The 25,948-nt window shown below is 39.9% G+C and overlaps 2 protein-coding genes across 3 annotated transcripts; both read left to right on the top strand.

The window, feature by feature from the left end:
• Positions 1-557: 557 nt before the first annotated feature.
• On the top strand, positions 558-8,390 carry LOC308395502 (uncharacterized protein). Its single transcript, XM_080880386.1, has 12 exons — positions 558-652; positions 1,117-1,890; positions 1,983-2,414; positions 2,803-3,117; positions 3,575-4,006; positions 4,493-4,807; positions 4,964-5,172; positions 5,439-5,587; positions 6,525-6,767; positions 6,856-7,015; positions 7,114-7,189; positions 7,297-8,390. The coding sequence occupies exons 1-12, from the start codon at positions 589-591 to the stop codon at positions 7,314-7,316; spliced, it is 3,189 nt and encodes a 1,062-aa protein (XP_080736512.1). The 5' UTR covers positions 558-588; the 3' UTR covers positions 7,317-8,390.
• Positions 8,391-17,822: 9,432 nt separating this feature from the next.
• Positions 17,823-24,455, top strand: LOC308395781 (pancreatic secretory granule membrane major glycoprotein GP2-like). 2 transcript variants are annotated; one of them, XM_080880768.1, is made up of 5 exons: positions 17,823-18,608; positions 23,568-23,810; positions 23,899-24,058; positions 24,157-24,232; positions 24,320-24,455. In XM_080880768.1, exons 2-5 carry the CDS (start codon positions 23,614-23,616, stop codon positions 24,337-24,339), a joined length of 453 nt encoding a protein of 150 aa, XP_080736894.1. In that variant the 5' UTR covers positions 17,823-18,608; positions 23,568-23,613; the 3' UTR covers positions 24,340-24,455. The 2 variants fall into 2 exon arrangements, with proteins under 2 accessions (XP_080736894.1, XP_080736893.1); XM_080880767.1 differs by lacking the exon at positions 17,823-18,608 and adding an exon at positions 20,463-21,112.
• The last annotated feature ends 1,493 nt before the right edge of the window (positions 24,456-25,948 follow it).

Consider the following 25,948-nt stretch of genomic DNA (forward strand, 5'->3'; position numbering starts at 1 on the left):
TATTAGCAGGGTTCACCTGATGTCACTGGAAATATTGAATAGTTGAAAGTCTAGATGCCAACAGGATCTTGAGATAAGAATATTGGATCAAACAACATTTCTGAATGTCGGGCAGATAGCTTCATTGCACAAAACTTAGTGTACTCTTTATCTTCTGAGATGGTTATAAATGAGCAAAGTGTGAGAAAATACTGGATTGTGCAAACATCAATTTGTTGTACCATAAAAATGACTGACTTGGGCTTTGTGGATGTGCCCTTTCATTGTGGACGTGATTCTTTTTCGTTCTTTAGATTAATGAGTAACTCCTTTGATGCCATATGAATAAGTTCTTTGTCTTACCTACTTATATATTTCCCCATCAATCACTTCTATTTGTCCTTTGCACACAGAAACAGGCCAATAAATTCTCATCCTCAGACTCTCTGTGAGCTTAAGCGCTGGATTCTCAGAGTCTCTCCAGGGTAAGTACAGACACATCAGAAGTTATAGATTTAATACAGAATAAGATGGCATAATGTAAAAATGCAGTTTTAAAACATCTCCTTTGTCTTTTTCACGCAGTTTGAGTCGTGGATGTGATCAATAATGGGAACGCCTTCTGGACTGTTCTTACTCATACTTGTGCATATTTTCACAGGAACTTCTTCAGGTAAATCATCTCTAGTTAGACATAAATTCATTTTCTAAATGGACTGATGTAATTATTATAATGGTACTTTTTCCTTTGTCAATTATTGTGCCTCTAATTAAGACACTAATTAAATAATTGCTCCAGACAAACTATAATGAATTTGCTAATTTTACATTTTCACATTTCTCCTTTAGAAATTTTTTAGGTAAGGTATGTTATTTAAATATCAGTTTGAAAGTAGACAAATATTTACCTCATATTCAGTAAGAGTATTCAACAGTGACGTGAAATGCCTCCAAAGAGTTATTTTGATGAATTATCTAAATTACAACAAATTACTCAAATCTTTCTTCTTTTTAAATTCAGCTATTTTACACTGTGGTGAGATTTCAAAAGATGTTTCAAAATGATTATGAATCAAAAAGTCTTACTTGTATTTAAGTGCTGTGACAGATGAAATGCTGTGACTATTTTGTCTGCAGGGACTCCTGTGACCAGCTGTGATTCATGTCATGGCAAAGCCACCTGCTTGGAGTCACAGGAAAGAGGTGACACCTTCACCGGCCACGCCCTCTCATGTATCTGTAAAGATGGCTTTGTAGGTGATGGCCTCACCTGCTATGACCCAAAACTCTGCAGTGACTCTTCTTGCTGTGACCGAGGTTACCACTGGTCCTCAGAGAAGGGCTGTGTGGACACTGATGAGTGTTCCCTCCCAAACTCACCATGCACACCACCTCAGATTTGCCACAACACGCCAGGCTCATACGAATGTCCGGAGCCTTCCTCCAAGAACAGAGCAGCTGCCTCTTCCCAATCTGTCCGGTTCTACTGTGGGAACACAGTTTGTCCTTCAGGCACGGACTGCATCAATTCCCAATGTGTGGACCCTTGTCAGAACTATGCAACATTGAATGATGACTGGCGTTCAACAAATAACACAAATACTGAGGTCCTACACTGTGATCAATATATAAACTGGCAAGGCTGGTATCGCCTGTTTTTGAATCAAACCAGTGCTCGTATTCCAGAGAGGTGTGTCGAATCAAACAGGTGTGGAACTCATGCGCCTTTGTGGATAACACAACCTCATCCCACATGGTCAGGTGAAATTGTGAATCGCACTGTGTGCAATGATTGGAGTGGCAGCTGCTGCCATTTTCAGTCACACACCATCCATGTTAAACTTTGCCATGCAAACTACTATGTCTACAAACTTGTGAAGCCATATACATGCAACCTTGCATACTGTGCAGGTAAACCTATGCTTTAAATATGATTAACCTGTTGATGATTCAGTTGGTTCAATGGTTTCTGAGTGCATGATTATTATTATTATTTTAAACAGAAGTGAACACAATTACACCTGTTTTACCTACCACAACACCAAGGCCACAGAACTTCACCACCACACATGTGACTGCTAACATCTCTACCACAACACCAGTGGGCAACAGCACAACAGTCGAGGGGGAGGTCCGCCTGGTTAATGGAAACAGCTCCTGCTCTGGCAGGGTGGAGATCTTCCACAGTGGACAGTGGGGGACGGTGTGTGACGATAACTGGGGCCTGGTGAATGCTCATGTGGTGTGTAGACAGCTGGGCTGTGGCAGGGTCATCTCAGCACCAACAAATGCACAATTTGGACAGGGCAACGGACCCATCTGGTTGGATGATGTCACATGCTCAGGCATGGAATCAACGCTCTCCGAGTGTCACCACAACGGGTTTGGATCTCATAACTGTGGTCACTATGAGGATGCCGGTGTCATCTGTGCAGGTAAATATGAACATGTGCAGTGAAGTTCGGCTTTGTACCGACTGCATTTGGGGCCAGATTGATCTAAGATGGCTTAAAGTTATATACTACTACAGGTTTTTACCTATAAGGCTTTTCATGGTAAGTATTTTTTCTTTCAGGCGAATTATGAGTAACCTTTTTTATAAAGATGAACATAACATGACAATTTTTCGATAACTCTACACAAAATCACTCCAAGAACCCAATTCAGTAAAAACTAAATAGAATTAAATTCAAAATAAAATGTTGTCACCTGTCAGTCAATGCAAGAAAGAGTAGAAAGATTATTGTGTTGTTTTTTATATTGCTCTAATAGATCCACCTTTCATTAAAATTTACAGTGTTCCTTCTTTTGGTTTTCTATTAGCTCCTTCGTCAGTGAGGCTGGTCAATGGTCAGAACCGCTGCTCTGGCAGAGTGGAGGTCTTCAATGATGGACAGTGGGGCACAGTGTGTGATGATTTGTGGGACCTGAATGATGCTAATGTGGTGTGCAGACAGCTGGGCTGTGGAAGCGCTCGTTCAGCACTACAAAGTGCAGCTTTTGGACAGGGCAGCGGACCCATCTGGTTGGACGATGTATACTGTTTTGGAAATGAATCATCAATAACTGACTGCAGACACAACGGGCTTGGAGTCCACGACTGTCGTCATAATGAAGATGCCAGCATCATCTGTGAAGGTAAATTTTATGCATTTTTCAGGTACCCTCCATTTCTTACTGCTGACATCAAACTGATGAGAAAACTATTCTCATTTGTTGCTTTAATTTACCATTTTTTAACTAAAGATACACTTACTATGGCAATATTTCCATGGATCCACAGATAATGCCACTAAAAACTATGTAATTAGCAACAAATTATAAATAAATTCAAAACAAATGTTGTCATCTTCACCATCCTCCACTTCCTACTGCTGACATCTAACTGATGTGAAAACTATTCTCATTTGTTGTTTCTAAATCACCATTTAAATATAAAGTTGTTGTGCAGCACATGGAGTCAAATGCAAAGTAAACAAGGAGTTTGTGAGAAAACAATAATTTTGAGATGTACTAATGAGAGCTTATCCTCATTAATTTAGATGGAAGTGCAAACTGAGTTTGTCCTTTTAGTTCAAAGACACTTTTCTTTCAGTCCAACCAGGAATCAACAGCACTGTTTTTCCAACAACACCAAGGCCACAGAACTTCACCACCACACATGTGACCGCTAACATCTCTACCACAACACCAGTGGGCAACAGCACAGCAGTCGAGGGGGAGGTCCGCCTGGTTAATGGAAACAGCTCCTGCTCTGGGAGGGTGGAGATCTTTCACAGTGGACAGTGGGGGACGGTGTGTGACGACGCCTGGGGCCTGGTGGATGCTCAGGTGGTGTGTAGACAGCTGGGCTGTGGTACGGTCCTATCAGCACCAACAAATGCACAATTTGGACAGGGCAACGGACCCATCTGGTTGGATGAAGTCACATGCACGGGCAATGAATCAAAGCTCTCTGAGTGTCAACACAGAGGGTTTGGATCTCATAACTGTGCCCACTCTGAGGATGCTGGTGTCGTCTGTGAAGGTAAATATGAACATGTGGAGCTATGAAGAGTGGAATCAAACTTTGTAACTGTCTGGCTTTGAGACAGAGCAGAAGCCCATGCCAAGAAGCTCCTGTTGCGCAGTTTTTGAACAGCTGTTAATGCCAGAGGAGGTATGGAGCACTGCAGTTATTGAGTCAGCTGAGTGTTGGACATTTTAACATACTATGTGCCTCAGCACACAGAGACACTGCTCAGTAACTTTACATAGGATGATTCTTTGTGACTGAGGTGCTGTGGTTCCTAAGAGTTTCCACTTTGCAATAATATCACTTATAGGTGATCCTGGAATATCTAAGAAGCAAGAGGTTTCATGTACTGACATGTTGTAGTGGTGTCATCTTTTACAGCACCACCAGAGGTAGCAAAAGTACAGAAATTCTGTACTTAAGTAGAAGTACAGATACTACTATTGAAAAATATTCCAGTAAAATTTGACAGTGTTCCTTCTTTTGGTTTTCTATTAGCTGCTTCGTCAGTGAGGCTGGTCAACGGTCAGAACCGCTGCTCTGGCAGAGTGGAGGTCTTCAATGATGGACAGTGGGGCACAGTGTGTGATGATTCTTGGGACCTGAATGATGCTAAAGTGGTGTGCAGACAGCTGGGCTGTGGAAGCGCTCGTTCAGCGCTACAAAGTGCAGCTTTTGGACAGGGCAGCGGACCCATCTGGTTGGACGATGTATACTGTTTTGGAAATGAATCATCAATAACTGACTGCAGACACAACGGGCTTGGAGTCCACAACTGTGGTCACCATGAAGATGCCAGCGTCGTATGTGAATGTAAGTTAAAGTTCTCACATACTGAAAAATTGAAATAATGAAATCTTTTATCTTATCTTATATTATGACATTGAAGTACTCATGCTGGCCTCATTTGGTATTTCCTATTTCATCTGCTTTCATTTTTTATTAGTGACCTCATGTCTTTTTCTTTAGTCCAGCAGCCTCCACTCCAGACTTCACAGTTAATTTGTGGCCGTGATAAAATCCAAGTTGGTCTGCATATGGGCAGCATGTCATCCTCCGGTTTGAACCCCTTCTCGGGCAACCTGGCTTCCAGCAACTGTTCCTGGGTCAGAGTCCGTGATGATTATGTTTGGTATGAAATGGAGGCTCGGGCAGGTGCCTGTGGAAATGTGCTGAGGGTAAAGACTTATTTCTTTTTCCTATTGTTTAACTGTCCCATTAAAAAACACTACTGCGCAATTAATTTGTGATAAGATGGCTGTAGACTGTGTTTTGGCATAAAATGGCCTTTTTGTTATTCAAGGAGAAAAAAGTGAGCAACAGCAGTCAGAGACTTCAGAAGGATTCACTGTATTAACCCCTGTGGACATGTCTCTGGTGATTAGACTTTCTCTAGGTGACATGATTTCTTAACTGACTGAAAATGTCATCATCTGTCTTTCAGACCAACAGCACACATGTCATCTACTTCAACAGTTTATTCATCTACCCTCTGACTAATTTGTCCTTCGCTCTTCCTGTGGGTCTTCCCTTCTCCTGTGCTTATCCCCTGGACACAGACGCCAGCCTGAATGTAGCTATCAGGCCAGACCTGTAAGTTCATTGAATTTAACTGCAGCATCACTTAGTATATGTAGCTCTAAAATTCAGGGCTCTCATGTGTGTAATAGTATAGTTATTACCCCACTCTTTTCAATTATTCTGTTACCAAACTGCAATAATTAAGATGAATCTTGTTTACTGTGTGTGTTTCTTTTAACCATTTATGAGAGAGTAAGCATGCATTACTGTGAGCTGTTTGTAATTTAACATGACCACTGAAAGTCATTTTCAGATCCTTCATGCATAAACTTAAGTGCTTTTAGCTGTGAGGCTACTTTCCAAACAGCGTTACAGTTTGTTTAGAAAGCTCCACATTAAGTTGTTTACTCAATCCAGTTAACAGTTTGCTGCCTAGTTGTAGTTTAAAGATATGTTTTGTAATTATTCAATGCAGAATTTAACAAACATTTACCACCAGGAGGCAGCGTTTTACCAGTGCAGATGTCTTTTTAGTCGCACAATTCCCTCAAGAGACTTTGCCTTTTGCTCAAAATAAATATATATCTTGGACTTTATAAAATAAAGTTTATAAAATAAAATAAACAAAGTCTTCTTTCCAGTCAGAAAGGGAGATTTGTCAATTAACATAACAAAACATGTTTACTGGATTAAAACTCTAGTGTAAAATTTAAATCAGCTATATAATCTGTTATTTAGGCAGTGCTATTTCACTTGTTCAACTACTTGATTATATGCACTTGAAGCACTTTTTATCTGCACATGCTCACATACCAATGGATGCATGTTTAGCACCATCTCCAAAGACATTTCCAGCATATGGTCTGGAAGAGCTGGGGCTCGAACCATCAGACTTTTGAAGAAAACAAATCCAAAGCTGTCTTCTTACACAAACCAGGAAAAAGACAGAATAGCAGCAAGTAGTGTCTGAGAGATCATTGCATTATATAATTTTCTTTCCCTTTGTCAGGTTCACTGGAGGAATTTCAGGTTCGGGTCCAAAAGCTCGAGCCTCCATGTCTCTGTTCCGCAACTCCAACTACACTGAGTCTTATCCACCAGGCCAAGTCTTCCTCCCAGTGGGTTCACCTCTGTACGTGGGCGTCTCTGTGGAGGACACAGACCCAGTTTTGGCAGCTGTTCTGGAGGACTGCTACGCCACTCACTCACCAAACCCTGATGATCCCACACAATATCCTCTCATCCAGAACAAGTATGTGCATCTCTCCAACCTCACCAATGCTTTGTGAGATACAGTGAAGTGTGTGGACCCTGCTGATCTCCTCCCTCCTGTCTCACAGGTGTCCCACTGACCGCCTAAAGGTGTCAATAGTTGAGAGCGGCTCGTCCCTCCGAGCTCGTTTCTCTGCTCTGCTCTTCCTGCTCCAGGGTGAATACAGAGACATATATCTTCACTGCAGCCTCAGCCTGTGTAACCAGAGGAAGTACAACTGTGTACCAGTGAGTTCCACATTTCACTTTAGCAGTACTCCATAATCCAAAATGGTTTCTCTGGTTTAAATCCTATATCTCTTTTCTCATTCTTTTGCCCTTTGCAGTCGTGCACAAGTAGGGCACATCGCTCTGTTTCCAACTCAGCTTTTATGAATCCCGTCACCATTGGACCGATCACTTGTGAGTATGAATTAAAACCTGGATTCAGAGCTCATGTCTTGACATAGTGATTTATATTAAACTAATAACTGCCATATCAACTTTTTCTTCTTCTTCTTTTTTTTTAGTGGACAAGCCAGCTGAGTGATCTGGAACATCCAATAACATTCTGTAGTGTGAAATTAACTGCCAGAACTCTGTTTTCAGAAGAGAGATGATTTAAATATAATATTCACAAATATTTTACACATATTTTTTGATATTATGTTCCATTTGGGCTTTTTTTCATTGTATAACTGCAAACTGTCCAAATAAGGTATGCATCCTATTTGTAAAAACTATACCTTGATGCTAGAATGTGAAACCAACTGGGTGATAGACTGCAAAGCCACCAAGTATCACAGTTCACACACTCTAATCATACCCTTTACATTTCATTGCACCGTATGAAAATTGCAGAGAAGGTATTAATTCAATTCAATGCAATTTTATTTATAAAGTGCCGAATCAGAACAACTGTTTCCTCAAGGTGCTTTATGTTGTAAGGTATAGACCCTACAATAATACAAAGAAAACAGAGAAAACACCAACAAACATATGACCTCTATGGCCAAGTGCTTTGGTGACAGTGGGAAGGAAAAACACACTTTTAACAGGAAGAAACCTCCACCAGTTTCTTTCTCTCGAGTCCGAACTGGAAGTTTGTTCCACAGAAGAAGGGCATGAAAGCTGAAGGCTCTGCCTGCCATTCTACTTTTAAATACTCTAGGAACCACAATAAAGCCTGTAGTCTGAGAGTGAAGTGCTTTAATGGGGTGATTCAGTACTATAAAATCATTATGATAAGATGGGGCCCGATTATTCTAGACCTTGTGTGTAAGGAAGAGGATTTTAAATCTGATTCTGGATTTAACAGGAAGCCAGTGAAGAGAAACAAATATCGGAGAAATCTGCTCGCTTTCTAGTCTGTGTCAGTACTCTTGCTGCAGTATTTTTGATCAGCTGAAGGGTTTTCAGGGAATTTTTAGGAAATCCTGATAATGAATTACAGTAGTCCAGCCTAGAAGTAATAAATGCCACCATTTCTTCTTTTTGTTTTGCGGGATAAATCAGCTCGGTGAGCTTGTAACATCCTGTAATATCAGAAAGACTTTCTATGATGTAATTAAATCCTTTTTTCAAATTCATTCTATATAATTTAATCAAACTGATGTTACATTGTAGAATTTAATATGTTATTTCATATGTTATATGCTAAGTACATTATATCCAACCTTATTATTATATTCACAAAACATTTTCTTTATTACTGGAACTAATATAATCTTTCTCAAAAAAACACTGGATTCCTCTCTGGGTTGGTTTACTGACTTTCCATATTTTGATAAACTGCCATTAAATTTGGGATGGGTATCAACAGTCAAAGAAGGAGGATTTGAATGACTTTGGTTAACAGATGACTTTTCCTCTGGCGTCACCATGAGGTTGTCATTTGTATTACATGATGAAAATCAGGTCTGTAAGCTTTTGGACAATGACTGTTTCTGTGATCTTTCCTCTGTACACTGCAACACTGAATTTTCTAGATATGAGCGAAGTGCAGATTCCAGCTTGAATTCAAGAGGTTTTTACAAAAGTACAGCATTAACAGCTTAGTCAGGCCATCATTTGACTTAAAGACATATATACCTATGAGCAAGATAATGAAGAGTTCACGAGTGGTCAAATAAAGAAGGAGTATGATCCAGAGTATACCACATCACCAGGTAATGTCATGGCCTTGGCATGTATGGTTAAGAATAGAAACAAGTTAACTTTGTGTTTACTGATGATGTGACTCCTGGTGATGAGTACACGACTGTACTTTCTGCTCAGATTAAACAAAATCCTGCAAGAATTTCTCAAGGCAACGAAATGGGATATTCTTCAATAGACACATCAGTCACTGATCTGAACCCTAGTAGACCATAGTTTACAGTTACTGAAGGCAGAAAGACCCACAAACAAGTAACAACTGAACATGGGCTCAATAAAAGCCTGTTAAAGCATCTCAGAGGAGGAACCACAGCATTTGGTGATGTTCACACGTCCCAGTTGCTGTCTTGGTAGCCGGGGATCGGTCTGCCAGGGCCTCCGCTCCTGGCTGCTGCCCGACACACGATGCACCCGACCCCTGTGATACCTCCTGCGGGTGGTGGGCCTGCAGGACGATGGGCCTATGTCCTTTTTTTGGGCTGTGCCCGGCTGGGCTCAATGGACTAAGGCCTGGCCACCATACGCTCGCCCTCGGGCACCCTCCCTGAGCCTGGCTCCAGGGAAGGGCCCTGGTAACCCTATCCCAGGCAGGGTGAACTGTTCTCTTCTCATAATGGTCTTCTGAACCGCTCTTTGTCTGGTCCCTCACCCAGGACCAATTTGCCATGGGAGACCCTACCAGGGGGCAGAAGCCCTCAGACAACACAGCCCCTGGGATCCCTGGAACACACAAAACCCTCCACCACGATAAGGTAGCGAATCGCAGAGGGGGATTGGTGATGTTCATGGATTCTAAACTTCAGGCAGTTATTGAGAGCAAAGAATCCTCATCCAAGTATTCAAATGTAAAATTATGTTATTTTATCTAGTTAATTTTGAACCTCTGAAATACAGAACTATGTATAAAATGGCTTCCTAAGCAGTTAATAGTTTTGTTAAACCCTTTGAATTAAAGCTGAAGGTCAGCCCTTCAATAACATCTCGACTTTATTATTTAACCTCCTAAGACCTGAACTCTTTCACGGCATGCATTTTTAATTTTTCTTTGCCATTTGGGCTGATTGGGACCTAATGAATATAAAAACAAAGAATTACCTGATTTTTTTTTTTATAACCTAATTTTTGTTTCTGAGAAAAATGAGATCAACATATGAGGACATTCATTTTAAATTTTGATAGAACAGTGGCAGTATAATGTCCTCGTAAGTGGATATCAGTCCCTTGTAGAGCAAAATTAGGTATTTTGGTCTAGACATCCCAAAATGTGATGTCCACATATGTGGACGCCAGGTCCTAGGAGGTTAAAAACAAAATTACAAGAATTGTACAGTTTTCCAAAAGGTTACCGACCAAACTGCACCACCTAATTAGTGCTAAATAATGGTAAATAATGCTGTTTAGACCAGGATGATATATCTGTCTTTCATGCTACTCTGTAGGCACCAAAGTAAAAATTACGCTCTCCTGTTATTACATTTGATGCCTCCAACAAAACACTGGATTTGTGTTTAGTAAGCTATTTACCCTCACATTTCATTTATTTTATTGTAAATAAAGCTATCACACTGGTGGACGTTAAGTGATGTGATGAATGCTGTGGCTGAAGGTCATGTAATGGCTAATGTTTTCAGGGGCGTGTCTCTGAGTTTACTTTTTGATTGACTGGTCTAGAGTCCAATCCAGTGCTTTTTTTTTTACTCAAATTATAATTTATATATATATAAATAAATATTATATATAATGTATATATGTATGTAACAGGTTACTGAGCTGTGCTGAGCCTCAACTCGAGATTTCAGTGTGACAAAGGTGGCCTTCCTTTGTACCTGGTAAGATCGCCATAGTAACTTAACACTGAGCACCTTTTATGTGACCTGAGTTATAATTTAAAATTGTCAAGCAGTGCATAGATTCTCCGCTGAAGGAATGCTTTTTGTGCATGTCACCGTGACATCAGCACAAACTGCATGCATTGCATTGCTGCCAGAATTTGCATGTATTCAGTTGGTGACTCCAAAAATGCATAAATGCGTTTTTATGTGTCGCCTTCCTGTAAAGTCTGTTTTACACTGCTTGACCTGAAGCTCACAGGCTAGAGCACCTTTTCAGTCAGTGAACTCAATTTAGCTTACAGAAGACTATAAAAGTAACTGAGGAAAATTTAAAATCAAATCTACATTTAGCAGTCAGTTAGTTTGGCGGCACACAGACGGGAGTAGTTGAAAAAATTCTTCAGTTATGCTAGTTGATCAGATGGTTTTATAAAGGCTGTGAAGGTTTTCATTGTATTTATAGTAACAAGCTGATTGCCGTGTGTGTCCGAGAGGAGAGGCTACTGCTGCATAAGACAGCATTGTCATCACTAGTGTTTTTTGTTTACAGGCTTTTAGTTGAGAAAAAGAGGATACTTGGGCTGGTTGTATTATAATTTTTATACATGTGTTTGACAGTCTAAATGCTTTTATTGTTAGCAAAAGTGAAATGAATTGATCGTGCTGTTGAGCCTCTTGTTTTTTCTTTCACTAACTTCAAACACTAGGCTTTTGTTCTTTTAATCTTAAAACAGACTATAGGCAGAAAAAATGTTAGTTTTTCTTTACAGATGAATTCATGCCTTTGAGGCAAATATTATAGAATATGACCAGATCAAATAACATCACTATTTCCCATTGGGTCTTATCATGTGCACTTTAGTTTAGGATAATATGATGTCTTGTCTATGTAATATTTTGATCTAAGAATCAGAATCAGAATACTTTATTAATCCCGAAGGAAATTAGGGTTACAGCAGGCAGCACGCTAATGGCGCATGCACACTTACAAAGGAACCTTCTGACCAAACTTACACAAACATCACATTGGGAAGACATGTCAGAGAGGTAGGCTGATAGGAAAAAAACAACGAAAATATATAACATGAGGTGAGAGGAGGAGAAAAAAAAACTCCACTCAGACTGAGCTCCTAATGGGAGAACAGTTTGATAACAGAAAAAAACACCTCAGCACAAAAAGCACATGACTATCAGTACACCATAGAAACACAAGACAAGCAACAGGGTGGGTAAAGGGTAAGAGAGAGCCGGTGTAGACAGCGCATCCGGTCCTGCAGCATGTCTGCGCTGGTCCAATCGACTGCCATCTTCCCCAGGAGGGGACAAGCATCGAAGGCGTTTGGAAAGGGAGGGGGGATGAGTGTGTATCAGTGTGTGTGTGTGTGTCCAGAGTTCAGCTGAGACAGTGTCCTCCGCCCTGCTAGGCTAAGTAAACAGTCTTCCAGCCAACCCATGGTGGCCTTGCGTAGGATAGGAAGAACAGTCTAAGCACAGTCTGTTATCAGGGTGTTTTTGTTCAGCTCCTGCCTTGAGATCACAGCTGGCGCCGAAGTGGTAGCCGCATGAAGTGATGGTGGTTTTTACTTTAGTGCGAACAACTCATGTGAATTTCAAAGCTGTTCTAACAGTCCGACACTGGTCTCTCAATCTCCCGTTGGAGAGCCGTGAGCTTCTCCATGATCTTATCAAACCTACGCTCCGTGATGTTGTCCTTCTTGTGCTCAAAGAGCAGATTCTGAGAACTCACGACCGCAGTGAGCTTCTCCAAGATGTAATCAATTTTCGCTCAGAGGTCTTATTCTGAGTGCGATGTAAGATGTAATCCATCTTAGATATGACAAGTTTGTATGTTTTTTCTTCAAATTCAAAAGATTTTTTTTTACATTTTTATTTGTTAAAAAAACGGGGGCCTAACGACATCTTCTGTAATGACTCTAATTGTAAGACTTGAATGTTGTATGACACTACCTGCATAAAACAGAAAGGAGGTCAGATTATATCAAAGCCTATTCCTCATATCTTACAGTAAAAATCACGTGAGAGCAAATCTAAAACAAACATATCTTGATAAGATACCAAGATTTTATCCTATCAAGATACAATACCAAGATATGGTATCTTATCAGTGCAATAGTTTAACATGAATTGGTTAGATAGGTTATCTGTTTTCATTCTTCCTCTTCTGGCTGCTCCCTAGCATGCTCTCCACAGTGGATCACCTCCATCTCACCCTATCCCTCCTCTGTCACACCAACCCTCTGCATCTCCTCTTTCACCACATCCATGGATCATCTATGTTGTCCAGCACCTGGAAGCTCCATAATCAACATCTTTGGTCAAATACATCAACTCTATATCTTCTCTGCAGATATCTAAACTATCTCTTTTTTTTTTTTTTTTTTTTTTTTTTTTATTAATATTTTTGGATGGACAGAAACATTAATAAATAAATATACAACTGCAATAATCATACTGTCAGTTCTCTGTCCATTTCTAAACAAACAAACAAACTAAGACAAGCAAACAAACAACACACTAACAAACAAAAAAAAAAAAAAAAAAAAAAAAAAAAAAAAATTACATAAATAAATAAATAAATAAAATAAATAAAACCCAGGAGAAACAAAATAATACACCGCCTCCTGGAAAACATCAGCAAAAACAAAAACAAATAAGGGTAAAACCCCCTAGTGCAAAAAAAAAAAAAAAAAAAAAAAAAAAAAAATTACATAAATAAATAAATAAATAAAATAAATAAAACCCAGGAGAAACAAAATAATACACCGCCTCCTGGAAAACATCAGCAAAAACAAAAACGAATAAGGGTAAAACCCCCTGGTGCAAAAAAAAAAAAAAAAAAAAAAAAAAAAAAAAAAGGCAACAACCAAAATACCAATGACACATGAAATATCCCTCTAAGAGACCATTTATCATAATGTCTAAGAGACATTGTCAATGTACCGCAAAAAGGGACCCCAGACCTGCTCAAAAATATCTTCTCTTCCCTTCATTCTATACATAACCCGTTCATATGATGCCATCCTAGACATTTGTTCGGTCCATTCCTTGAAAGAACAGGGGCTGGATGACTTCCAATGCCTAAGAATTACCCTGCAACCAGTTATAAAAGCCAGACGCATCCACAATCTCTGTTTTTTTGAGAGAATGTTATCGTCAGGTAGTAGGCCCAGGACGCATATAGCTGGAGATTTAGAAAGATTAAGTTTAAAAATATCATTGACCAAGTTGATGATCCCATCCCACAAATAATCATTTTTCCGACATGTATACAACATATGAACTAGAGTCCCGACTTCCTGCTGACATTTCCAACAAATGTCCTTATCTACGAGCTTCAACCTGACTAATTTACTGGGTGTCCAATAGTTTCTGTGAAGCAACTTGTACTGGATAAGTTGAGACTGTGTTTCAGGTGAGCAAACATACCATGATGAGATCAGCATCTTCCAACTGTCCTCTGAGATCTGGATACCCAGATCTTTCTCCCAACACCGCCTCAGTCCCCCCAAACTGGGAGCATGTGCCTCTCTGAAGCTCCCATAAAATTTAGATGCCCTGATTCTGTTATTGTCAGGGGTTGCAAACATCTTCTGAACACTAGATGGAGGGTCTAGATTATTTTTCAAAATGGCTTTAATACAATGTCTTATTTGAAAAAACCTCCAAATTTCCCTTGGATCCAAATTGAATTCTCGTCTGATTTCTGCAAACGATTTCATGCCAGTCTGCCCAAATAGGTCCCCCATCTGATTAATACCTGTCCTAGCCCAGGCCTCCCACCAGACCGGTTTCTTCCCTATTAATACTTTCTTATTATACCAAATAGAGGCTCTAGCGGTGAGATAAGGGCTGCTGTTGGTATATTGGTGAGCTCTAAGCCAGGTCTCTTGCATGAAAGACAGTACTGGATCTTTAAACGGTACTGGCCTACCCTTCTGAGTAAGGAAGGCCTCTAAAGACGAAGGGGCCACAAGACTTTCCTCAATCCCAACCCATGATGGCTTATCAGTAGAGGAATTATGTATCTTAACTAACTGAGAGAGGGAGAAAGCGTAATGATACCAGACCATCTTAGACAATGCCAACCCACCACTCTCTTTAGCAGCATATAATTTAGACCGATTGAACAATGGCTTTTTACCTGCCCACACAAAACCCTCTACACATGTATTATAAAGCTTTAGCAAATTATGTGGGACTGCTATCGGTAACATGTGAAGAAAGTACTGAAGTTTAGGGGCAATAATCATCTTCACCAAATTAATTCTGCCCAAAAGGGACAGATTTATTTTAACCCAATTCTGCAACAGCGAACGGATGTTTTGAATCACTGGGGAAATATTTACTTTCATTATGTTGTCTAAACCAGGGGTCAATTTAATCCCCAAATAAGTCAGACCCTCGGGCTTCCACTTGAAATGCCATGAACTCCTCATAACGGGCGGACACAATTTAGAAATAGGCATAGCTTCAGACTTAGACCAATTTATAGTGTATCCAGAGATTACAGAGAAAGAATCAATAATTGAGGAAATTGCAGGAACGGCCTGTTCTGGGTTAGTTGAAATCAGTAAAATATCATCTGCATACAAAAAAGTTTTATGTTCTTCTTGACCCAAATCCACCCCTCTAATTTTCTTACATTCACGTAAAGCTATGGCTAAAGGCTCCAAAAACAGAGCAAAAATGAGAGGTGATAAGGGTGAACCTTGTCTAGTACCCCGACTTAACGAAAATGAGGGTGACATTATCCCATTGGTAATAACTGTAGCCATTGGATCTGTGTATACCACCTGAATCCACTGCCTAAAAAAGGGACCGAAACCAAATCTCTTCAAGGTATGAAACAGAAAAGGATACTCAACTTTATCAAAAGCTTTCTCTGCATCCAAAGAGAAGGCAACGACAGGGTCTAGCTTAGTCCTGCTCTTCCAGAGTATATGCAATAACCTACGTAGATTATCCGCAGAGCTTCTATTTTTCACAAAACCGACCTGATCCCTATGCACCAAATACGGAAGAACTTTTTCAAGCCTAAAAGCTAATATCTTAGAAATAATTTTTTCATCCACATTAATTAATGAAATTGGGCGATAATTCCCACAATGCTGTGGGTCTTTCCCTTTTTTATGTAATAACGTGATCACTGCCGATCGCATACTAAACGGTAGTCTCCCTCTTTGAAACGCATCTTGATATACCGACAGTAGTCTTGGAGCTAGTTCGTCCACAAACACCTTATAAAAATCTGATGGAAATCCATCATTACCTGGAGATTTACCCACTCTAAGGCTGCCGATTGCCTGCTTAACTTCAATTAATGTAATCTTACCTTCTAATATACTTCTTTGATCTTCCGACAGGCTGGGAATTTTAATAGAAGAGAAGAAATCTGACAGCCTCTGTTCCTCCACCAGTCCATTAGAAGTGTACAGCTCCTGATAATATTTAGTAAAAATATCATTTATTTCTTTTTTACTAGTAGTCAACTTATTATTATTACTAGGATCAAAAATAGATGGTATAAGGTTACTAGATTTTATCTGCTTAACCCTGTGTGCCAACATTTTACCTGTTCTCTCCCCTTGTTCAAAGTACTTCTGATTTAGACAAAACATTGCATATTCCACTTTTTTCTCCAATATGCTATTCATCTCAAATTTAAATTTAATTAATTTGTTCCATAAGTCCCTCTCTGGGAGCAACATATGTTGTTTTTCAAGCTCCTTGATATCCTGTTCCAACTTCATCAGCTTATCCCTCTCAGCTTTTTTAATCAAGGAGCAATATTGAATAAGGCGCCCCCTTAAATAGGCCTTAAAAGCATCCCAGGTCATTCCAACGTCGTCAATAGAGCCCTCATTGTACAACCAAAACTCCTTTATCATTTCCCTTATACATTCGCAATGACCCTTATTCTTCAATATTGAGTTATTCAAGCGCCACCTAGGTGACGGTTTAATATTATCAGTGTCAGTAAGAACAAGGTCAATGGGAGCATGATCCGATATAGCAATGTTACCAATAGAGGACCCAATAGTTTGACTTGCCAAAGAACGGGACACCAAAAAGTAATCTATCCTGGAGTAGGTTGAGTGAGGATGCGAAAAAAAGGTATAGTCTCTTTCTTGAGGATGAAGAAGTCTCCATATATCTACTAGACTCAGTTCCTCTGACATCACGTCCACCGCAGCATTTGTTGGGTCCTTGCTTAGTCCAGTACAAGAAGATTTATCCAATAAGACATCCCTGACCCGGTTAAAATCTCCCCCAATTACAATGTGTGTGTTACCTATAGTCCGCACCATGTTACAGACTTCATGAAAAAATTGTGGCTGAGGAGAATTAGGAGCATATATATTGACCAATGTCATTTTCCGCCCCTGTAAACATGCATCCAAAACCACCCATCTACCCTCCTGATCTGTATAATGCTTAAAGACCTGAAAATCCAAGTTTCTTCTAATCAATATGACCACCCCTCTTTTTCTAGCCGAAAATGCACTAAAATAAACTTGCGCCACCCAGTCTCTTTTAAGCTTTAATGATTCGGCCTCATCAAGATGGGTCTCCTGAATCAGGGCTATATCAGTCTTTTTCTGTTTCAGATATGTGAGGATTTTCTTCCTTTTAATAACATTATGACAACCCGCTATATTCCACGACACAATTTTACATAACTCCATCACACCATGTGAGCCGAATTATTATACAAATTTATCCAGAGGAATATCCCATTTACCCATATAACAACTCTTAGAGCCAGTAACATGAGACAACTCAATGATCCAAAAATTAGGTCTATACGGGACAGTTGGTACCATACCATCAAAACCAACAACAAAACCAAACACGAGAAAAGAAGAAAAAAAAAAAAAAAAAAAAAAAAAAAAAAAAAAAAAACACAAACAAAAAAACAGAAGAACATGAAAACAAAAAAAAAAATCGCAGGTCCGTGGCACTCAAAAAAAATTCCCAGATGGTGTCCCTCCTTACGTCTCCCCCCCCCCCTCAGAAGTAAACCAACCCATAGCTTATCAAATCCTCTTAATCTACATCACCCGGAATGTTAACCAAATCCAGACCGCTTAGAAATTGCTTAGCCTCAGCTGGGTTGGAAAACTGATGATACTGGTTATCCACTGAAAAAGTCATAACAGCCGGAAAACGAAGAGAATAGCCAATCTTGTACTGTTGCAACAAGCGGCGCACCTCATCAAACTTCCTGCGTTTTTCTTGTACCTCCTGAGCGTAATCCTGGAAAAAAAGAACTCTCATGCCTTTCCAAACGATCTGCCCCTTTTTTCTGGCAGCCGCCAGCACGGACATCTTGGCTTTATCCCGTAGGAAGCGAACAATAATGTGTCTCGGTCTGGAGTCCGCCGTGGGCTTCGGAAAAGCTGGCCCCACTCGATGGATTCTATCTATTTCGTAGTAATCTCCCATCTCAATGTCCAGAGCCTCAGACAGCAAATTCTTCACGTAATCCTCAATATTACTGCCTTCGGATCCTTCTCTAATACCCGATATTCTAATATTCTGGCGCCGTGAGGAACCCTCAAGCGCCGTTACTTTTTCCTGCAGCCGCTGGTTCTGTATCTTCAAGATCTTACATATTGAGCTGGCTTTAGCCTCTTCGTCCTCCAATCGAGAAATTCTTGTCTCTGTTTCATCCACTCTCACACCCAAACTGTTCACAGCTTCCTTAAGAGACTCGATACCACCTTTCACCGCCGTCATGTCTTGTGCTACCTGCTCAAGCAGAGATCTTATAGAAGTCAGCTCGGCCGCCACACCATCTTGGGAAGGACACCTGGCATCGACTCCATCAGGTGTCTCCGCCATAGTAGTTAGTGAAGTAGCCTGAGTGTTGTGTGTTTTTCCTCGCGGCATAATCGAATCGTTGCGTAAAACGTAATGATTCTTCTGACTCCTTCCACTGAATTTACCAGGGCAGATCCCAAATAAGACAAATAACCGGCTCTGACCTATTTTTAACGAGGTTTCGGGGGAAGAGGAGTGCGCGTCTCCAACTTAAGCTGCCATCTTGGGCGGGCGTACCACGTGACTCCCCGATATCTAAACTATCTCAGCAACTACCCTCTCTCTCAGACAAGTCGATAAAAGTCTTTTCTCTTTGCTGTCTCTTTGCTACCTCTCTCTTTTCTGTACGCCAAGCCGCCCAGTGCTCTAGTCCAGCGGTCCCCAACCCCCGGGCCTTGGACCGGTACCGGTCCGTGAGTCGTTTGGTACCGGGCCGCGAGAGTTGAGGCTCAGGTGTGAAATGTATAGTTTTCAGGGTTTTTATCGGTTTTCAGCGTTATTTTGTTATCGTTTTTATCGTTTACTCGGTTTTCCTTGGTCTTTTCACGTGTGTTATGAATAAATTTTCTTTTTTTCGGTACCGGTACTAGTTTTATTTTGTTGTATTTATCCGCGACACCTTAAAGGCCGGTCCATGAAAATATTGTCGGGCATAAACCGGTCCGTGGCGCAAAAAAGGTTGGGGACCGCTGCTCTAGTCTACTTTCTTCATGTCCTTCACTACCCCTCTTTTTCTTCACTGATCTCTTTGTTTTGTTTTGAACACTTTCCTTTACTTCCTCATTCCACCACCAATTCCACAGTCCAGAGGACACAACACCTTCTTGGGAATTTCCCTCATCACTTAAGCTGTACTTTCCAAATCATCTGGCAACTAATTCCCTACTACCCAGAGGCCATGTCCACATAATACGTTTTCATTTGAGAACGCATCTTTTTCTCTCCGTTTTGGCCTTCCGTCCACACTGAGACGGCATTTTTGGTCAAGGAAAACTGAGCTCTTTGAAAATGCTCTCCAAAGCGGATACATTTGAAAACATCGTTTTCGAATCGCAGTGTGGACTGCGAATCCGGAGCATTTAGAAAATTCTTTAATTCTCACTCACTTTTGCTACTTTGTACTTTTGTGTTACTTGCAGCAAGAACTCCACCTCATTGTCAGTCCATTTAAAAAACTTGGTGCTTTTCCTCAACATTTTACAGCAACGTTTCAAAGAGCCGGTAAGTAAATAAACAGCAGGCAGAAATTAGCAGGTCGAATCGTTTTCGTTTCACGCATGCGCAATACAGGAACAAGCGCTTTGAGTCGTTTCAGTGTAGATGAACAACTGTTAGGAAATGACTGAAAACGACAGTGTGGACGCGGAGCGTTTTTAGACGAGAATGTCGTTTTCAAATTTATCATTTGAAATTAGTGTAGACGTAGCCAGAGTCTGTATCAGCTTCTCTGTCTCTTATCTCTTATAGATTGCACAGGAGACAACAGAGGGCGAAAATAAAACAGGAAGTAACAAACACGGAGAGAGACAAAGTGTTAACAAGATACAAAAGGACACTGGAGATGTTATGCTGAGATATAAACCAATGCTCAAAATGCAAACAGAGCCAGAGTACAAAAGTAACAAGAACTACAGACTGAAATATCCAAAAGAATAAACTAAGAATAGAAACACGAAACTCTTGCCCAAAGACCCAAAGCAACAACACCTTCCCCCATTCTTCCACATCATCCTATATGTTAGCAGTCATCATAGCAAGCCTTGTCTACCAATAACATTATTCTTATTTTACTTACCCCAATTAATATTTTGTTTTTCTGTTGGTGATGATTCCTGAGATCTTAATGATGCCAATGTGGTGTGCAGACAGTTGGGCTGTGGCAGCGCTAATAGCACTACCAAATGCAAACATACTTGGTTTGGGGTCCACAATTGTGTTAACTGTAAAGATGCCAGAGTCATCTGTGGAGGTAAATATTATAACAAAGCAGGCTTATGTCTCCTTTTATGAATTTGCCACCGGGCCAAATCCAGTGACGTGTTTACTGGCTTCAGTGAGGTGGAGACGGTGCCTGCGCAAAGTGTCTGTGTACCCCTTTCTGTCTCTCTCTCTCTCTCTCTCTCTCTCTCTCTCTCTCTCTCTCTCTCTCTCTTCTTGATAGTGTTGCGTCCGTCGGCCCCAGAAGGTTAATAACACTCACCTTCATTCCATTTCCAGAGTGTAACAATCAACCACTTGTGGCACATGCCACCCCAGTAGATCCGCCCCTGATAATCAGGAGGGCTGGAAACTGGTCACAGCTGGGATAAACCTAAGTATTAGGACAGAGGAAATAGAATGACTACAAGTAAATCACCAAAGTTTGATTCTGCTCATCTGGACGTGAAGTTTTCAGTGGGAGAAACGTTTCGTCACTAATCCAAGTGACTTCTTCGGTCTCAGCTGAGTGCAGGTTTCCCCAATCTTATAAACAGTACGCTGCATAACGGCTGAAGGAACAATGGTCTGGGAGGTCAGTTCCTTAATCATTAATATGCAAATTCTTATTTTTCCCTCGTTTCTTCCACTAAAAACGTAAATATGGATAACAAAAAGTGTAGATGAATCTGAGATGGTTTAACAAAAAATAGTCTAAACAATTTGATGAGTCAACATGGAATAGAATTTTTTCATTTTTGTGACTGGGAATTTCACATTGGATTTTTGGATTTATGTGTGTTCAAATATGGGACTTTGCAATCTTTGGACAACCAAGCCCTGCTGGTCAAGCAGAGGACTTGGTTGATTTGAAATACAATTACCCAGCAATGTTAATGACCTTATAGAAATTAACCAAATTAGTTGCAAAATGTTACTTGAGATTTTTCTCTTTAGCTCCACTTCATGACATTTCATGAAGTGTCAAACATTCAAGAATAATGTTTGTGCAAATAAAACTGCCAAAATTAATGAATTCTTTTGGTACTCTGGTGCAAATAAATATAAAACATAAAAAAATATGATTCTTCAAGATTTTGTGACTAAAACACCACAAATGTCCTTTATTTAAAATCATCTTCAGCCCATCTGTTATATGTTGTTTTTAAACATTTTTCATCTTTTCTCTGTGTTTTTGTACAATAGTGTTGTTTTGCTTGGCGTTCCTATGGTGGATTACCACGTGGTTTCTAAGATGTAAAGAATACGTAGGAAGCGTCTTCTTATTTAGTCAAATCACATTTATATAAAACATTTAAATCTAAAAACTGTTTACTTAAAGTTTTAAAAACAAATTTGAGACAAATATACTTAATAATAAAACCTAAAAACAAACTCTAATTCCAGTAGAAAGAAGAGGATTCAGGGGGCAAAAGAACCCACCTGAGTCTTTAGTGAGAGGCTGAAACAGAGTTTTCCCACAAAGGCTTTGAGGAAGAGAGGAGAGATAGCAGTGAGATAACAGTGATCACTTGACTCAGCAGAATGATTGGTGGGGTGAAGTGATTATACACACACAATCATACACACACGCACAGGCACAAAGATAAGTTGTGAAATCCAGGTCAATAATCTCAAAGTGGTGCTGCTCTCAGGCACATTTTTGGTCATTATATGGTCCCTGATTATGCTGTATAATTTTTTTTTTTTTATTTTTTTTTTACCTTTCTCCAGCTGAGGACAGTGTTTTCCATAAGGGTGCGTCTACTTGGCTTCCCATGATGAAAGGGAAAGTAGATTACATGGTCACTGATAGGCATAGGGCCAAGACAAATGTGGTAATTATATTCATTTCCTAAATGATTATTTATGACTCTTTCTGAATCAAATGATCACACACACGTCAAGGTTCAAAATTCAAGGTTGTCTTAACTGTTCATCTACAGGAAATTTGTTTGGTAGCAAGCGTTCACATATTTGAGTGAGCAGCCGTGGGATGTGAAGAGTACATTTTTTAAAGAGAGCACTTCCTGTTCTCAAAAGTCTTTTCTTTGCTTCATTCCATAATGTATCCTGTCCATTTTAAGAACAACAGGATAAACATGAGAAAACAGGACAAAAAGATTCTGCAATTAGATTTTTATCACTAAAACAAGTTTCTGATTTTTTACAGCCTTATTTATTATTTAACCTGTCCTTGTTGACTTGTTGAGCCTCCTGTCATCTGAGGACCTGATTATTCATTAACAAATAAAGATCAGTACAGTGAGAGGAAAAAACTCAAGGAGATTTCACATGAGAGATTTCTATATTTGTATTTGTCCTTCTTTTTGCTATTTCTATGTATCCACCAATTCAGAAATGTTGTAACAAAATTATATGACAGCCACATTGCTTTAGTGAACAGAGCCGTCAGTCAATAAAAATCATGTAAAGACGAATCTATTAATGATGAGGATCTAAATACCCACATTCAAGTACTGACAGGGACTTTAAACACTTGCCTCGAGGCAACAATTTGGATTTACAAATTAACATAACCCCACAAACTGTATGTAGGCTGAAACAGAGTTTTCCCACAAAGGCTTTGAGGAAGAGAGGAGAGATAGCAGTGATCACTTGACTCAGCAGAATGATTGGTGGGGTGAAGTGATTATACACACACAATCATACACACACGCACAGGCACAAAGATAAGTTGTGAAATCCAGGTCAATAATCTCAAAGTGGTGCTGCTCTCAGGCACATTTTTGGTCATTATATGGTCCCTGATTATGCTACTTGAGTCTATGCACTTGAAGCAGTTTTTATCGGCACATGCTCACATACACACATCTCCAACATATGGTCTGGAAGAGCTGGGGATTGAACCATCAGACTTCTGATTTAGAGATGTCCACTCCGGAGCACAGTGGGCATAAAGACATAAAGTGAAAACAAAGCAAACAAACTGAAGGCCTCCACTTACACAAACCAGGAAAAAGACAGAATAGCAGCAAGTAGTGTCTGAGAGATCATTGCATTATATAATTTTCTTTCCTTTTTTTCAGGTTGTCTGGAGGCATTTCAGGTTCGGGTCCAAAAGCTCGAGCCTCCATGTCTCTGTTCCGCAACTCCAACTACACTGAGTCTTATCCACCAGGCCAAGTCTTCCTCCCAGTGGGTTCACCTCTGTACGTGGGCGTCTCTGTGGAGGACACAGACCCAGTTTTGGCAGCTGTTCTGGAGGACTGCTATGCCACTCACTCACCAAACCCTGATGATCCCACACAATATCCTCTCATCCAGAACAAGTATGTGCATCTCTCCAACCTCACCAATGCTTTGTGAGATACAGTGAAGTGTGTGGACCCTGCTGATCTCCTCCCTCCTGTCTCACAGGTGTCCCACTAACCGCCTAAAGGTGTCAATAGTTGAAAGCGGCTCGTCCCTCCGAGCTCGTTTCTCTGCTCTGCTCTTCCTGCTCCAGGGTCAATACAGAGACATATATCTTCACTGCAGCCTCAGCCTGTGCAAAAAGGGGACCTCCAGCTGTGTAGCAGTGAGTTCCACATTTCACTTTAGCAGTACTCCATAATCCAAAATGGTTTCTCTGGTTTTAATCCTATATCTTTATTCTCATCGCCTCTCTCCTTGTAGTCATGCACAAGTAGGACACGCCGCTCTGTTTCCAACTCAGCTTCTATGAATCCCATCACCATTGGACCGATCACTTGTGAGTATGAATACAAATTTAGATTCAATACTAATGTTTAATGATCGGTCTCAAATCAATAACCACCATTTCTTCTTTTTCTATTAGGGAATAAGTCACCTGCATGAACTCATAATATCCAAGTATATCGCAAGGACATTCTATGAGGGCATATTCATTTTTTTAAATCCTTTTTTCAAATTCATTAAATATTCATATTTAAATAATAAATATTAATGCTGTGATATTGTACAATTTAATCAATAATAAAAATCAAGATGCATGTACTTTCTTTTGTATTTGTTTTTGTTTTCTTATTTGTATAAAAAATTGTTTGAATTATTGAACTATTATTATTACTATGTTCACAACTATTTTTCTTTATTACTGGGACTAAGACCATCTGTTTCAAAAAACACTGGGCTCCTCTCTGGGTCTAATAACCAAACCAGTTATAAAGTTTCACAGCATAAAAGGTGAAAAATATGATGAAAAACAACTGCTTGATAATCTGTCATTAAATGTAGTATGTGTCTCAATGGAGGATTTGAATGACTTTGGTTAACTGATAACTTTTCCTCTGGCGTCACCATGAGGCTGTCATTTGTACTACATGATGAAATTCAGGTCCGTAAGGTTTTGGTCAATGACTGTTTCAGTGATCCTCTGTACACTACAACAGTGAATTTTCTAGATGTGAGTGAAGTGCAGATTCCAGCTTGAATTCAAGAGGTTTTTACAAAAGTACCTCATTAACATCTTGACTTAAAAACATATATACCTATGAGCAAGATAACAAAGAGTTCACGAGTAGTCAAATAAAGAAGGAGTATGATCCAGAGTATACCACATCACCAGGTAATGTCATGGCCTTAGCATGTATGGTTAAGAATAGAAACAAGTTACTAGTGTTTAGTGATGATGTGACTCCTGGTGACATGTACACCACTGTACTTTCTGCTCAGATTAAGCAAAATCCTGCAAGAATTTCTCAAGGCAACGAAATAGGATATTCTTCAATAGACACGTCAGTCACCTGATCTGAAACCTAGTAGACCATAGTTTACAGTTACGGAAGAAAGCCTGAAGCATTTGGTGATGTCAATGGGTTCTAAACTACAGGCAGTGATTGACAGCCTGTAGGCAAGGATCCTCTTGCATAATTAAAGTTATGTTGGTTTTTCCGGTTAATTTTGAAGTCAAAGCAAATCTTAGCAAAATCCAGACAGATAAGTTATAAAAGACTCACCCACTACACCCAAAATAAAGCCCAACACCATTTTTACACAGGGCTCTAAACATACTTTTTGTTTGGCCATTTTTACCGTGGAAGTCTGTGGGGACTGATTTGTTTTTCAAGCCATCCTGAAGTTACTCCAGGAACTACAATTTTTGGTATTTCCGTGTTGGCTCAATTTTTAGCCCTCGATTACAATGCAAAACAGTTATCAGATAATAGCTAGACCAAGTTTTCATGCAGTGACAATGTTCATGAGATATCACCTTCATACCGATACAGTACTAACACTAGAACTGTGCTTACTGTTTTAACAGTGCTGAACTAGTCTTACTAGCCAGTTTGATGTCACCCAGTTGTTAGTATGATCCTATTCTATCCTATCCTACACAACAGGACCATCCTATAGTATGGTCCTATTGCAAACACTCGAGGTGAGCATTTTTGCCACTTCCAACTTAGTGATTTGAAAGTGGATATGATGAGTGATGTGTGGGTGA

The sequence above is a fragment of the Rhamphochromis sp. 'chilingali' genome (assembly GCF_963969265.1).
Source record: "Rhamphochromis sp. 'chilingali' genome assembly, chromosome: 4".
Classification (NCBI taxonomy): domain Eukaryota; kingdom Metazoa; phylum Chordata; class Actinopteri; order Cichliformes; family Cichlidae; genus Rhamphochromis; species Rhamphochromis sp. 'chilingali'.

What these genes read in the sequence shown, in the direction of transcription:
- LOC308395502 (XM_080880386.1), top strand. Translation starts at nt 589, where the DNA reads ATGGGAACGCCTTCTGGACTGTTCTTACTCATACTTGTGCATATTTTC. An exon ending in TATCCTCTCATCCAGAACAA is followed by an intron (nt 6,768 to 6,855) that starts GTATGTGCATCT and finishes CCTGTCTCACAG; the next exon opens with GTGTCCCACTGACCGCCTAA. An exon ending in GGAAGTACAACTGTGTACCA is followed by an intron (nt 7,016 to 7,113) that starts GTGAGTTCCACA and finishes TGCCCTTTGCAG; the next exon opens with TCGTGCACAAGTAGGGCACA.
- LOC308395781 (XM_080880768.1), top strand. Translation starts at nt 23,614, where the DNA reads ATGTCTCTGTTCCGCAACTCCAACTACACTGAGTCTTATCCACCAGGC. An exon ending in TATCCTCTCATCCAGAACAA is followed by an intron (nt 23,811 to 23,898) that starts GTATGTGCATCT and finishes CCTGTCTCACAG; the next exon opens with GTGTCCCACTAACCGCCTAA. An exon ending in CACCATTGGACCGATCACTT is followed by an intron (nt 24,233 to 24,319) that starts GTGAGTATGAAT and finishes TTTTTCTATTAG; the next exon opens with GGAATAAGTCACCTGCATGA.